We start from the raw sequence: 12829 nt of genomic DNA on the forward strand, positions 1-12829 counted from the left end.
CCACTTTCAGAAGTTCCAAAATTAAAATTTAGAAAACTGTAGATTGGTCGGTTAATAATATCTTACATACATAGTTCTCTTTGAGGTTATGCAGCGTTTTCAGCGTATAGGCTTTCTGTGTCTTGCTGTGATTGATGAGCCTTGGCTTCTGCACACAAGTTTCTCAACTTTTCCCTGGGCTCATAGACTGTAGAAGTTTGAGCATGTCTGGTCATTTTATGAAGGAAGCAGGATCTGACCCAAAGCTACAAGAGGACACTCTGTCCCATGGAGAAGAACTTTCAATATACCCTGAGGATTCATTTTACCCAAATTAAATCACTCATCACTCTGGGCGCCCTCTCCTTCCAGAGACGTATTCCTCATCTTTGACATTCTCCAAGTGATTATGCATATAATTGGAATCAAACCAAGTAAGACAGCCTTCACTTTCCACTGGAGAACCAGGTAAAATGAGGCAGAGTTTGTTGTAGTATGGATAGCACCGGGAGTGACTGCAGTGGTATTTACTTCTTCAAACACAGAATTTTGGAGAACTGTTGACGTATTGGCTGAGATAGAAGCTGTGACTAGCATACCATTTATTGTGGTTGATGGCTTTTCAGTTTGCCTAACTTCAGAATGAAATTTGGAGACAGTTACATTAACTTGGTACATGTTATCAATACCTGTTCGCTCTGTCCCGCACCAGTACACACCCGAGTCCTCCTCTTCTAGATCTGTGATGGTCACTCTGACTGTTTGAGTTGTGTGATTGTCTTTGAGGGAAAACCGGCCCCTTGTCACCTCCTTCTCAGATCCTGTGCTTTGTAAAACAATGGAACAGTGGTACCAAGAAGCTCCTTTACACCAGTAATGCGGATACTGTACAAGCTCCCCTTCATATCGACAAGCCACAGTGAGAGACCCTCCCAAGACACCCGTCACCTCTTCAACGTAGCTTCCTGAGTCTCCAAACACAACTGAACATAGCATCAATGCCAACACTGTGACAATCCTTGTTATGCTGCCTCGGTCCAGCAGTGCACTCCCATTTCTCTGATATCTCATGGGGGCGTCGCTACTTGAACAGTCTCTCTTCAGTGTACCAGGGCTGGAGGTCTCTGCTCAGGACAATATTCTGCTTTATCTCTTCAGGTTCCTTCAGCTCTTCCTTTTCATCTCTTCTGAAGCACCTTCAGCGCAATCCAGGATCACATCCTCCGCGACAGCTCCTTATGTCCTTCTGCTTCGTTCCTTGGTCAAGTATCTCTTCTGACACTAAAGACGAGCTAGTAGTTGTTCTCGAACCATGACCTATAACAAGATAGAAGTGCAATTTCCTGTGCATCTGCAGCGCCTTTTATTACAGGAAATGCGGGTCTATTTTGAGTCTGCCCCTGGATGACACATGTTGTTGTTCTGCTTTTACATATCCATGTAATGCACAATATTTTTTATTTTGTTGTCAAATGAAAGGGTTTTTAAGTTTCTTTCTCACATAAGATCCTATTTTTCAAACACATTTATTTTATTGTATTATTTTCTCCTTTTTTCCCAAAGGGAACAGAGATCGGGTACAGAATATGGCAATGTAAACAATAATTTTTTTGACTGTACCAAAACAAGATAGCAGTGTAATTACACCTATCAACAAGCTTACATTGTAAGCATACAATAGATAGTAAAAAAACACACAAAATGTAGAAAAAATAAAAAGGAACAAGGAGAAAGAGTTTGGTTATTGAGACTAGCAGTATTACAGTTGCTACAACAATTCTTAGTGAAAGAAAAGCAAGCCCCTTGAGAATCTAGAGTAACTCGTATTAACAACCACTTTCCATTACCCGCATGTACATTCAAATGTTCTCATAGAGCATATTCCCCTCTTTCCATCTCCCTTTCATATATTTCTCTTATTCGTGCCCACCATTCTAATGGTCTTAGAGGGGTTGGAGATATCCATACCCGGGCAATGCACAATCTAGCTGTGAATATGATGATAGAAAGAAGAGATCTCAGGCATAATTCGGATTCCGACTTGTATCCAAGCATGATATCTCTTTCTGGTATTTGAAAATCTAGGCCTAACCACGTCCCAACAATCGGACCCACTTCCTTTTAAAACAGATTGAGTCTTGGGCTAGTGGCAAACATATGCAGAATATCTGCAGCAACCAAACCACATTTAGGGCATTTGCCCTTATCCCCCATAGCCCTTCCTTTGCTCCGAGCCCAATTAGATATTCTATCAGGAGTGTAGTATAGCATGCACATAGTCCAAAATTGCTGCAATTTTAGACTGAAATATCGTATTGACTTGTCCAGGGTTCCTAATGTATTATTAATATCTGAGGGAGTAATGCCTATTGGCAAAAGATTACTCCTCGTAGATGCCATGTTTGATATATCGTAAGTTCTATTCTGGCACAGTATCTAATAGATATTACTAAATGATGGTTTCTGGGAGACAGAATGTAAGCATGACATACACATTTTTTCATAGCCAATTGTTTTGTCATTTTTATACTTCAAGGCGTTTGGTTCTGTGCTGGTCATATAACACAACGAGGCCACCTGGGTCTATGTGAAGAGTAAAGAGATATAAGGGAGTGGATATCCCTTTTACATGCTTCATCATAGGGAAACCTCCTCACATCAGAAATCTAGTTGTGATGTGGACTACAAGCCCATCTCTGAGAGAGAGGAGTGCAGGGATGTTTTCAGTATATCTGCTAGAGGTTTCCTAAAACCAATGATGTGGGCAGAGTGGGGTGATGAGGGACTAAAAGGTGATAGGTGAGCTAAAACTAACTCTATAGTAGGCAAAAAAATGTTATTAGGGCCTCCATAGGTCAGAGAAAAATACAAGTACTATGAGAAGAGGGAATTCAACCAGTCATAGATAAGTGTTGGTCGACATGTTTCTGAATAATACCTTCCGTAGAAGTGCAGAGGCATTCAAGAGGACCAGGATTGAGGGAACAAACAAAAAGGATAACTAGGGTGATGCAAGTGTCACATCACTATTCCCAGTGTTCTGACATACAATACTACACAAGAGGTATGAGGTAAGTCTTCGCTCAGATAGCATTCCAATGGTGGTTATGAGTAACATACAAGGGAAAATCAAAAAGCACATGTGACAAGGTATAAGCTTTCCAAACATATACGGTCATATTCAACCAATAGAAATGTCTATCTTTACTGCTTACGTGCTTATTCATGTAATTTAATTAAACTCTACCTTGGAGCAAAGTCAAGGGAGCCAATATGTCCTAAAGGAAAGAGGACATTAAGGTACGTCAAACTGTAATATTTAGTATAGTGTCAAACTAGAAATTAATCCTTAGTTAAGTTCAAGACTCAAAAATAATGAACAAGCAAACAAGAGATGTGCAAAACAAGTAGAATCCTAGTTGCATGAATGAGCAGGGTGAATACATGACCATTAACGAGGTGCAGAACATTCATTTTACCATAAAGGGCACATGAGTACTTCCTAATCCTCTCATGATAGATTCTCTCTGTACTGTCTCACAGAGTAGAAACAGATACAAGCCGCTGTGCTAATGTAGGAAGCTAGTACCTCCATTTAGCTGTTAATTGCTTTTCTACCCTAGACAATATGGCAGGCCATCATCAGGATCAAGAGTAGTTTCGCAAGGCACAAGGAGTATCAGGGCAGGATAGGAATATCAAGATGAAAATAAAAAACAACTTCCTTCAGATAACAAATATCTATGAATTGTTGAGGTTTTGTCTGAAAAAGGTACCTGTAGACTATGTGAGAGAAGGCCTGTAAATAAAAGGAGAAGAAAATGTGACCAGTGGTTTAACAGAAACCCCCCCCCAGCCCTTGTGGTGCAGGCTGGCCTCTGAGCTCCAGGTGCCTCATCTGACACAGGCAGGCCTCATGGCTGAGAGCTTCGGACCGGGTCTGGAGCGTGGGGGCCCCCTGCATAAACTTTGCAGGGAGGACCCCTCAAGTTTAGTTATGCCACTGCCAATGACAAGAGAGGGAATCATTTATCAGGGGTGAATACCCTGAGTGAATCGTGAACACATAGGGGCTAATTATGATGTCAGTTGGAAAGCGGTTCGAGGCATTCCGACTGACATCTCCTCTTTCAATTCCAACCACCTATTAACAATGTAGGTGGTTGGAATTGAAACCAGCCAGTCATTCCGGCTGGATTCTGAAGGGCTCCTTGAGCCTGATGGCCAGTCAGAGGCCCCAATCGAATACCTAAGAACCACGTTACCACTGTCGAGATTAATTGTCGGTTTCTCAAAGGCTTTCCCACATGGAAAGCCTGTTGGAAAGCGAATTTGGGGTGCCCTATCAGGGCCCCATTCCTCCACGGCCTCCGGTTGGGGCAGAGGGGTCACCTATGGTGTCTGTTAGAATTGGGGGTCTCTGGTTGGCGCAAGTATGCACTTGTGACAAGCAGGGACCCTCTCCTCTAAGTCAGGGCGAAGGATGACCCCTTAGAATTACCCTTGCTCACCCTCTAGGTGCGTGGCGTGAGCAGCCAAGGCTAATCTTCAGGCGTTAGTTAGTTAAGCATTTGTAATCACACACAGAGTAAAATATACCAATCCCCCCACAAATGGACACCAGGCTGTAAATATATAAAAATACGCTTCTTTATGTAAAAATATATATGTAACTCAACAGACTTATCACAAGACCAAATAACGTTTTTGTTGCACCACAGGTTGTAAATAGGCAAAGGTTCTCAGTTGTAGCTTTCAATGGTTGTTTGTTCAAAAATACTTCAATGGTTTCACTTCAAGAAAATAGTTCCTTTTCTCCTTAGTTGCAGTTCAAAAATGGAGATTTCTCTGTTAAGGCGCTTTTGTTATAAATCTCCTAATTTCCCAGTTCTCTCAGTGTTCTTTCCTTTCAAAGAGAAAGCCTCTCTCTGTTCTGGGGCTTTGGGACCCTCCCTGGGCCTTCGGCGTGCCTTGCAGCGCCTCTCCTGCCTTCAAGGGTGAAACTGACACAGCCCCTACCAACTCTCACGCATCGGGCGTGAGCACGCCTGTGCCGGCCCCGGCTCTTCCTCTCAGCTCGAGGACAGAGTTAAAGGCGGGCTGGCCCAGCAAGCAGTGCAGCAGGTAGGGGGGGAGCTCGGGGTCCCTGATGGGGAGTACTGACGGAGCCCTCAGCTCTGACTCACCCTTGAGTTTTGATGACCATGTGCGCATCACAGCTGGGTGCTGCTTCAACCTCATCCGACAGCTGAAGAAATTCTTTGACTTCCTCCCTATCTCTGCCAGGAAAACAGTCGCGGTGGCCCTAATCCTTTCCCGGCTGGACTATTGCAACGGCCTCCTGGCAGGAATAAAGAAGTCTTCTTTAAAGAAATTACAAAGTGTCCAACACGCAGCAGCCAGACTAGTTCTCAAACTTCCAAAAAGGTCCTCGGCCTCTGCAGCCCTCAACACGCTGCACTGGCTTCCCCTTCACAAGAGAGTCCTTTTTAAACTCCTTATCACGGTCTTTAAAGCCACTAGGAACACCGGCCCTCTCTATTTAGCCAAGCGCTTCCAGCGCTACATTCCATCGCGCTGCTTGAGGTCATCTGAAGCTAATTTGATTGTAATACCTAGAATAAAACTAAAAACAAAAGGTGGTAAAACTTTTTCATTCCTGGCGTCAAAGGTATGGAACGGTCTCCCCTTTAACCTTAGGCACGTCCCCACAGAAAGCCAGTTCAGGAAACTCTTGAAGACCTGGATTTTCCTCCAGCCCGACTCAGCAGTTCTTGCAGCCATCTGATCCACTCCTCGCCACGCTGGTTCTCTGATCGCTTAGCGCCAAGATGCTCCTTCCGGAGCGATAGTCGCGCTTTACAAGTGTCAATAAATATCAAATATCACCCGTGGGGACTCCGGGCACTCGGAGACTTCTCGACGCGGCTCTCAGTCGAGCAACAGCTGGAGGGCAGGGAAGGAAAGCGTTGCGGGCCCCGAGCCCGAGGGAGACTTTGCAGAACTCTTCAGTCACTTGGATCAGAGTCGGCACAGGCTTGTGCGACTCCAACGATGGGGGCACTCTTGGATCTTGACGCCAGCGGGCGTATGCAGCCAGGCAGGCGCGGCCCGCGACCCTTGGCACGACGGTGCGGGGGTCTCCTCAGCGGGGGCGGCGCGGCCTGGCCAACCTCGGGAATTGCGAAGCGGGGTCACAGGGCACGGACTGTGCAGCTGTGGACCCGGCGTGGATCACAATCCACAAAGGAAATTCCGGCGGGAGGGGTGAGAGCGCTTCAAGGCACTCCAGTAGCAGGCAAGGGGCAGAGGAGCAGGAAGCCAAGCCTGGGGGCAGAGAGCGACTCCGATCGGAGCGAGGCTCTCACAGGGCAGAGGTTGGCAAGCTCCCGAGTGCCACAGCCCTAGGAGGGGGCGATGAGGGGCGCAGTCTGGCTCCAGCAGGGAAGCACACACGGCTCGAAAGTCAAGACGAGCAAAAGCACCAAGGACCCACTAGTCCTGGGGTCCAGGTCAGGGGGCAAGCTCAATCAAGCCCTTGGAGAATGTTTAAAGCACAAAGAAGCAAAGTCTTTTCTCAGCAAGTCTTCTCCTCTCCTTTCTCAGCAAGGCAAGCAGCAGGCCAGTCCTCCCAGCGTCTCTTCTCCTTCTAGTCGGGCAGAGGTCCTTTGTGGTAAAAAAAGGATTCTAATTTACAAGGAGCAGGGCTCCTACTTTTATACCCAGTTTCTTTTGTTCTTACAGGCCAGGGGGGCCTTTGCATAACTGCTCTCAGCCTCTGAGCACTTGTGGTGGGTACTTCTGGCTTCTGCATTCAGAGTGAGGGCAGGCATATCAGCCGCTCCCCAGGGGGGCGGAGCCAGCATTGTGTGGACAGGGGCTGCCAGGAGTACTTTGTTGACAAGCTTCGGTCCTTCCTGGGCCAGGTGCAGGCTGAGTCATCAGTCGCTCCCCAGGGGGGCGGAGCCAGCATTGTGGTGGCAGAGCACAGCCTGATGCATCGTCCAGGGAAACTCCCACCTCCCACTAAGGTGTCATCCTGCCATTCACCACCTGTCACCTCCCAGCCCTGTCACTCAAACAACTCAGACAGTCAGATACACACAAAGCAGAGGCGGGCTGAAATGGTTAGGCAAGCAAATGCTATCTTTCTAAAAGTAGCATTTGCAAACACAGGATATTAAAATAAACTTTACTAAAAGAAGTATTTTATTATTCTGAGTTCAGGCATACTAAACACTAATTTCTACCATGTTCCCTGAGCCTGCTGGGATTATAGAGTGTAATAATTCCAGCAGCCCATCTGGCCTAAAGGAAACAGGTAGCCTTACAATAGTGAAAAACGAATTTGGCAGTAATTCACTATTAGGACATGCCACACACATCAGAGCATGTCCTACCTTACACTTACAATGCACCCTGCCCTCAGGCCTACCATAGGGGTGACTAATATGAAGTTAAGGGCAGGTTTAGGGGCTGGCAAGTGTGTGCACTTGCCCAGCCAGCATGACAGTACCAGACTGCACGCAGGTTCTGCAATGGCAGACCCTAGACATATTTTAAAAGGCTGCTTCTGTGGGTGGCGCAACCAGCGCTGCAGGCCCACTAGCAGTATTGGCATTCACAAGCCCTGGCACTCCTGGTGCACTTTACTGGGGACTGACAGTAAATCCAATGAACCAATCAGGGAAATCAATCACAGTTACATTTTACATAGGGAGAGCATATGCACTTTAGCACTGGTCAGCAGTGGTGAAGTGCCCAGAGTCATTAAACCAACAAAAACAGGTCAGAGAGAGTATTGGAGGAAGGCAAAAAGTTTAGGGATGACCCTGCCAAGAGGGCCAGGTCCAACAGTGTCCCTGTTAATCCCTGCACCATGTGGCAGGCGCCTGGAGGTGCCTGCCACACGGTGCAGGGATTAATAGAATCTCACATTTCTCCATGGGAGCTTGTGCTACTGCCGGTTTACGGCAGCAGCACAAGCTCCCATAGAGAAATGGGAGTATGCGACCGCACCATGGGCCTCATTTATGAGGCCTTGCGTGAGTTTTGCGCTTCCGATGCGTCACTTTTTGTGACGCATCGGCGGTGCAAAACATGCCTCCTGATGCTCACTATTTACAAAGTGACGCATCTAAGCAGATGCGTCACTTTGTAAACCCCTGCGCTACATTATACCTGCGTCAGGTATAATGTATGCAGAGGGGGCGTTCACCCGCAAAAAGGCTTGTAATAGTGACGCAGTGAAATCTATGAGATTTCACTGCGTCACTTTTAGGATGCTGTTGCGTCAAAATCTTGCGCCTACCACACAGCAGGCGTAAGACTGACACAAGCTCTTTCACATGGGGCTTTCCCCATGTGAAAGGAAGCATTACTGGAGCTGCGTCACTTTTGTGACACACTCCAGCTATGCGTCACTTTTGCGCCTACAGATACGTCAGAAATACTGACGTATCTGTAACTCCCTGCGACATGATGCGTCATATTATAAATATGACGCATCAATCATGTCGCAGGGAGAGCGCAATGAAAAGTGGCGCATCGCTGTTTTCACGCAGCGATGCGTCACTTTTCATAAATGAGGCCCCATGTGTGAATGTATTGTAATGGCGGTGTCAGGACCTCTAACCCGAGGTAGGTCGGTACCTAGACCGCTGGAATGTCTGGCAGATGTGAGTCTGGCTGACATCGTAAATAGGCCAATAGTGTCACCCTGGTAAGTGAGACTCTCAATTGTGTCATAGGTATAGTGGAAACCGTTCAGTCATAATAAGACAAATCCAGGGATCATTGCAAGCTGGTGCTAATAAATATAGGTGGTTATCAGATTTATACCTACAACGTAGGACTAATAACAAGGAAGACTGGATCAGCCACTGAGCATATGGGCTCAATGGAAGGGTCCTAGTGCCCGTCAGTGTCAGGAGGGCAGAGTGTTTTTGGGTTCCAATGTTCGGCAAAGGTAGATGCCTGCAAATTCAAGCAAGAAACTGTAACTCTATAATAGGGGCACAGGGGGACAAGTGGTCTATTCAGGTCTGCCAGCATAGCAGATTCCAACAGAAATCAAGAAGCACATGGGTGTTAGATCCCAATGAATGTAGGGGCAAACGTGGCAAGTGCAGAATTCTATGACTGGCATTTGGGAGATCAGTGATGCTGTCAGGGCTTCTGACAGGAATCAGGAAGCACCAAGAGGATTCAAAAGAGAAGGGTCAATACATGCCAAGTACCAGAATTCCAAAGCCAGTGTCCCTCCGGCCAGCGTGGGAGCCTCACATCACTGGAGGGCATAAATGTCACCATGTAACCATGAAGTATTGTACGTGTCATTGCATCACAACTGTGTGTACGCATCAGTGATGGTCAAAGCAGGAAGAACATCACAATGTGTGGAACAAATGGGAGCAGGGCGCGAGCAATTGATGAAATAACACATGAAATACATTTTTGGCATGCATATAGAGCGACTAGAGTTGGATGCAAGAATGTCCATAATCCAGTGGCTAAGGAAACAAGAATGTCCATAATCCAGTGGCTAAGGAAAAAAGAATGCTGGAAAGAATATGGGGGCATATTATCAAGGGGGGCGATAGGAAATTATCGCCCTATTAGCAAGCTATCGCTAACAGCAATTAGCGACAGCTTGTAGGCGATAGTGAGCGGTTTGGGGCCCGCTTTCCATGTCAGCAATATTTATCGCTAATGACGTGCAAAGTGGACGTACCCAACCTGTTAGCGACTGAAAGCAGTCGCTAACATTGCTATCGCCTATTACCAACACAAGCATAGCGATGCGATGATATCTCCAAAAACTAACGCCTGCTCAGAAAAGTTCTTAGCCATTATATCCAATGGTAAGGTGGATATAATGGTTAAGACCCTGTTAGCGATAATGCGTGAATATCGCTGTATTCTCAGAGATATTCACGGATTTTGCCGCTATCAACGGGAAATGTATTGCTTTTGAGATAAACGTTGCTAATAGCACGTTATCTCAGCGATAAAATCCGGTGATGCGCGGCGATCAAAAAATTGCCGCTAAGCCTGCTTAGCGATAAATATCGCTATTTGTTGATAATATGCCCCATGGTGACAGGAGAGTTACAAGAAACAATTAGGATATATGATGTTCTCATCAAGTAAGGCTAACAGTATAATATGTAGCAATCATATTAATACCAGTTAAATGCCAAATGGTTTATGGTTAAAAGAAAGTGAGTGTATAATAATGGATTAAAAAGTATAAGCATTTTGTAGGACAGGACAGAGTTACAGGACACAATCATGGAATAAGATAATCTGTTCAATTATTGCTCATAGTATAAGTTTGCCAAATCAAGTTATTAAAATACCATAGGGCTTATTTACAAGAAACTGATGCATCTTTATAGATGCATCAGTTTCCCAGCATCTGTGTGCAATACTCTTGCGCCACCATAGATGCATCATATTTACAATACAGTGCACCATGGCGCAAGGATTGACAGATGTGTCAGGAATGTTGATGCATCTGTTGGTACAAAAGTCACGCATTGCTGGAGTCGTGTCTCAAACATGATGCATCTCCTGCAATGCATGGGGAGGCCTATTCCTAATACACTGCATCACTCCTAACGCCTGCTCCAAGCAGGTGTATGTTTTGACGCAGTGGCATCCTTGAAGTGACTCCTTGAAATCTTGTAGATTTCACTACTTCACTTCTACGAGGATTTCTGCGTGGGAACACCCACCCTACATACATTATCCTTGACACAGATATAAATTGGCACAGGTCTTTACAAGTTGACGCAGCTTCCTAGATGCATCCCGTTGTAAATGGGCCACAACATGATGCATTGTTTATGCCGTCACACTTCACAAAAAGTGACGCAAAGGAGGCGCATAAGGTGTCGAAAGGGGATTATAATATAAATCTGCCCCAAAATACCTAATAGTTTACGGAATAAGAAGACAAGGGTAAAGGAATGATAAGGAAGGAAACGGCTGGATAAGAATGGATTAAAAAAGGCATACCATCCTTAAAATTGCTCAGATGATAATTGGAGGGCCACGACTGCATTAATCCTTAAAATGTTTCTTAGTGTAATTTACAGACAGATAATTGTACTCCATTCATCCATTTTGTTTAGACCTGTGGTAACCGAATCATATCTAGCTATCCGGCAACACTCTTTTGTGGTAAGGAGATGTTGCAGGGTGCTCCCTCTGGGGGGTAATTGTAACTGTTCTATCACTTGCCAGCACAAATCAGTCTCTGTGTGGTTGCAGGTGGTAAAATGTGGTACAAGAGGAACATTTTCATTTTCAGTCAATTCTGCGGTATCTATAGTTTGAATGAAGATAGAAGAGTTTGGGCATTTGTAGTAGCCTAATATGGATGGTAGATTCCAGCAGACAATAAGAGTACTGGTGCCTGAGTTTTCTTTGGGGTCCCATCTCATAGCTCGTACCAAATGATCTTAGAGGTGCTTTCCCCTCTTGTATGAAAAGAGTGGTGGTTCGGAAAATAAACCATTAGATTTAAGAATTGACAATCGTTTTGTAATTATTTTTGTAACTTGTTTAGTGCAAGAACTAAATGCAATCCCACATGGAGTGCAAGTATTTTTGTTTTTTTATTTGTGGCTTAAGTAACAATTCCCTAGGGCATAACCATGCTGGGTTTGGGGCTCTTGAAACAAGGCATTTTGGATAGCCTCTGATGATTAATGTTTTGGACATGATGGCTACTTCTCTGAAATAATCATTCCACCATTTGCAGTTCCTACTAATGCGTATGCATTGCCCCTAGGGCAGAGCTTTCCAAACTCTGTGTCCCGACACAGTACTGTGTCGCCTGCAAGTGGTGGGTGTGTTGCGGGATGACACCACCGGTATGAATGGCACTTAGCACATAACTCCTGCTAATTAGGGGGCATTCCTTTGAAAGAGTGTCTCGGAGACACTCTGCTCTATGGGGGCCGGAGATTCACAACAAAGTCCCATTAACAAGTAAATGGTCTTTCAAAGACCTGTGAATTACTCGGTGGGGCTGTGTGTGTGCCCTGTATGCTGGGGTGAGGTGAAAGAGGGTGACAGGCAGAGGGAGGGAGATAGAGGGAGGAAGACAGAGAGAGAGGGAGACATAGAGAGGGAGACAGAGAGGGAGAGAGGGAGGGAGACAGAGAGGGAGAGAGGGAGGGAGACAGAGGGACAGAGACAGAGGGACGGAGACAGATGGAAGGAGACAGAGGGACATAGAGAGGGAGACAGAGGGAGGGAGGGAGTCAGAGGGAGGGAGGGAGTCCGAGGGAAGGAGACTGAGGGAGATAGAGAGGAAGAAAGAGGGAGGGAGGGAGACAGAGGGAGGTAGACAAAGGGAGGGAGATGGAGGGAGGGAGACGGAGGGAGGGAGACAGGTAGAGGGAGACAAATAAAGGGTGACAGAGGGAGGGAGAGAGACAAGAGGGAGGGAGGGAGACAGAGGGAGGCAGACAGAGGGAGAGAGAGGGAGGGAGACAGAGAGAGAGAGAGAGAGACGAAGGGAGACAGAGAGAGGTAGACAAAGAGAGTGAGAGTGAGAGGGAGACAGACAGAGTTAGTGAGACAGAGGGAGAGGGAGGGAGGGAGAGAGAGAGTGGGAGAGAGGTAGTGAGAGGGAGGGAGACAGCGAGAGAGGGAGGGAGACAGACAGAGGGACGGAGACAAAGAGAGGGAGACAGAGAGTGGGAGACAGAGAGAGGGAGACAGACAGAGGGAAACAGAGGGCAACAGACAGAGGGAGGGAGAAAGACAGAGGGAGGAGGGCGACAGAGGGAGAAGGGCGACAGAGGAATAAGTGCGACAGAGTGATGGAGACAGA

The 12829-nt window shown here is 46.2% G+C and overlaps 1 protein-coding gene across 1 annotated transcript; it reads right to left on the bottom strand.

The window, feature by feature from the left end:
* Positions 1 to 318: 318 nt before the first annotated feature.
* On the bottom strand, positions 319 to 1050 carry LOC144763912 (CMRF35-like molecule 7). The gene has a single exon (XM_078649949.1). It carries the CDS (start codon positions 1048 to 1050, stop codon positions 319 to 321), a length of 732 nt encoding a protein of 243 aa, XP_078506075.1.
* Between the last annotated feature and the right edge of the window lie 11779 nt (positions 1051 to 12829).

Source organism: Lissotriton helveticus, chromosome 1_1 (genome assembly GCF_964261635.1).
Source record: "Lissotriton helveticus chromosome 1_1, aLisHel1.1, whole genome shotgun sequence".
Lineage (NCBI taxonomy): Eukaryota > Metazoa > Chordata > Amphibia > Caudata > Salamandridae > Lissotriton > Lissotriton helveticus.

Coding starts and splice junctions, on each gene's coding strand:
- LOC144763912 (XM_078649949.1), bottom strand. CDS start 1,050: ATGAGATATCAGAGAAATGGGAGTGCACTGCTGGACCGAGGCAGCATA.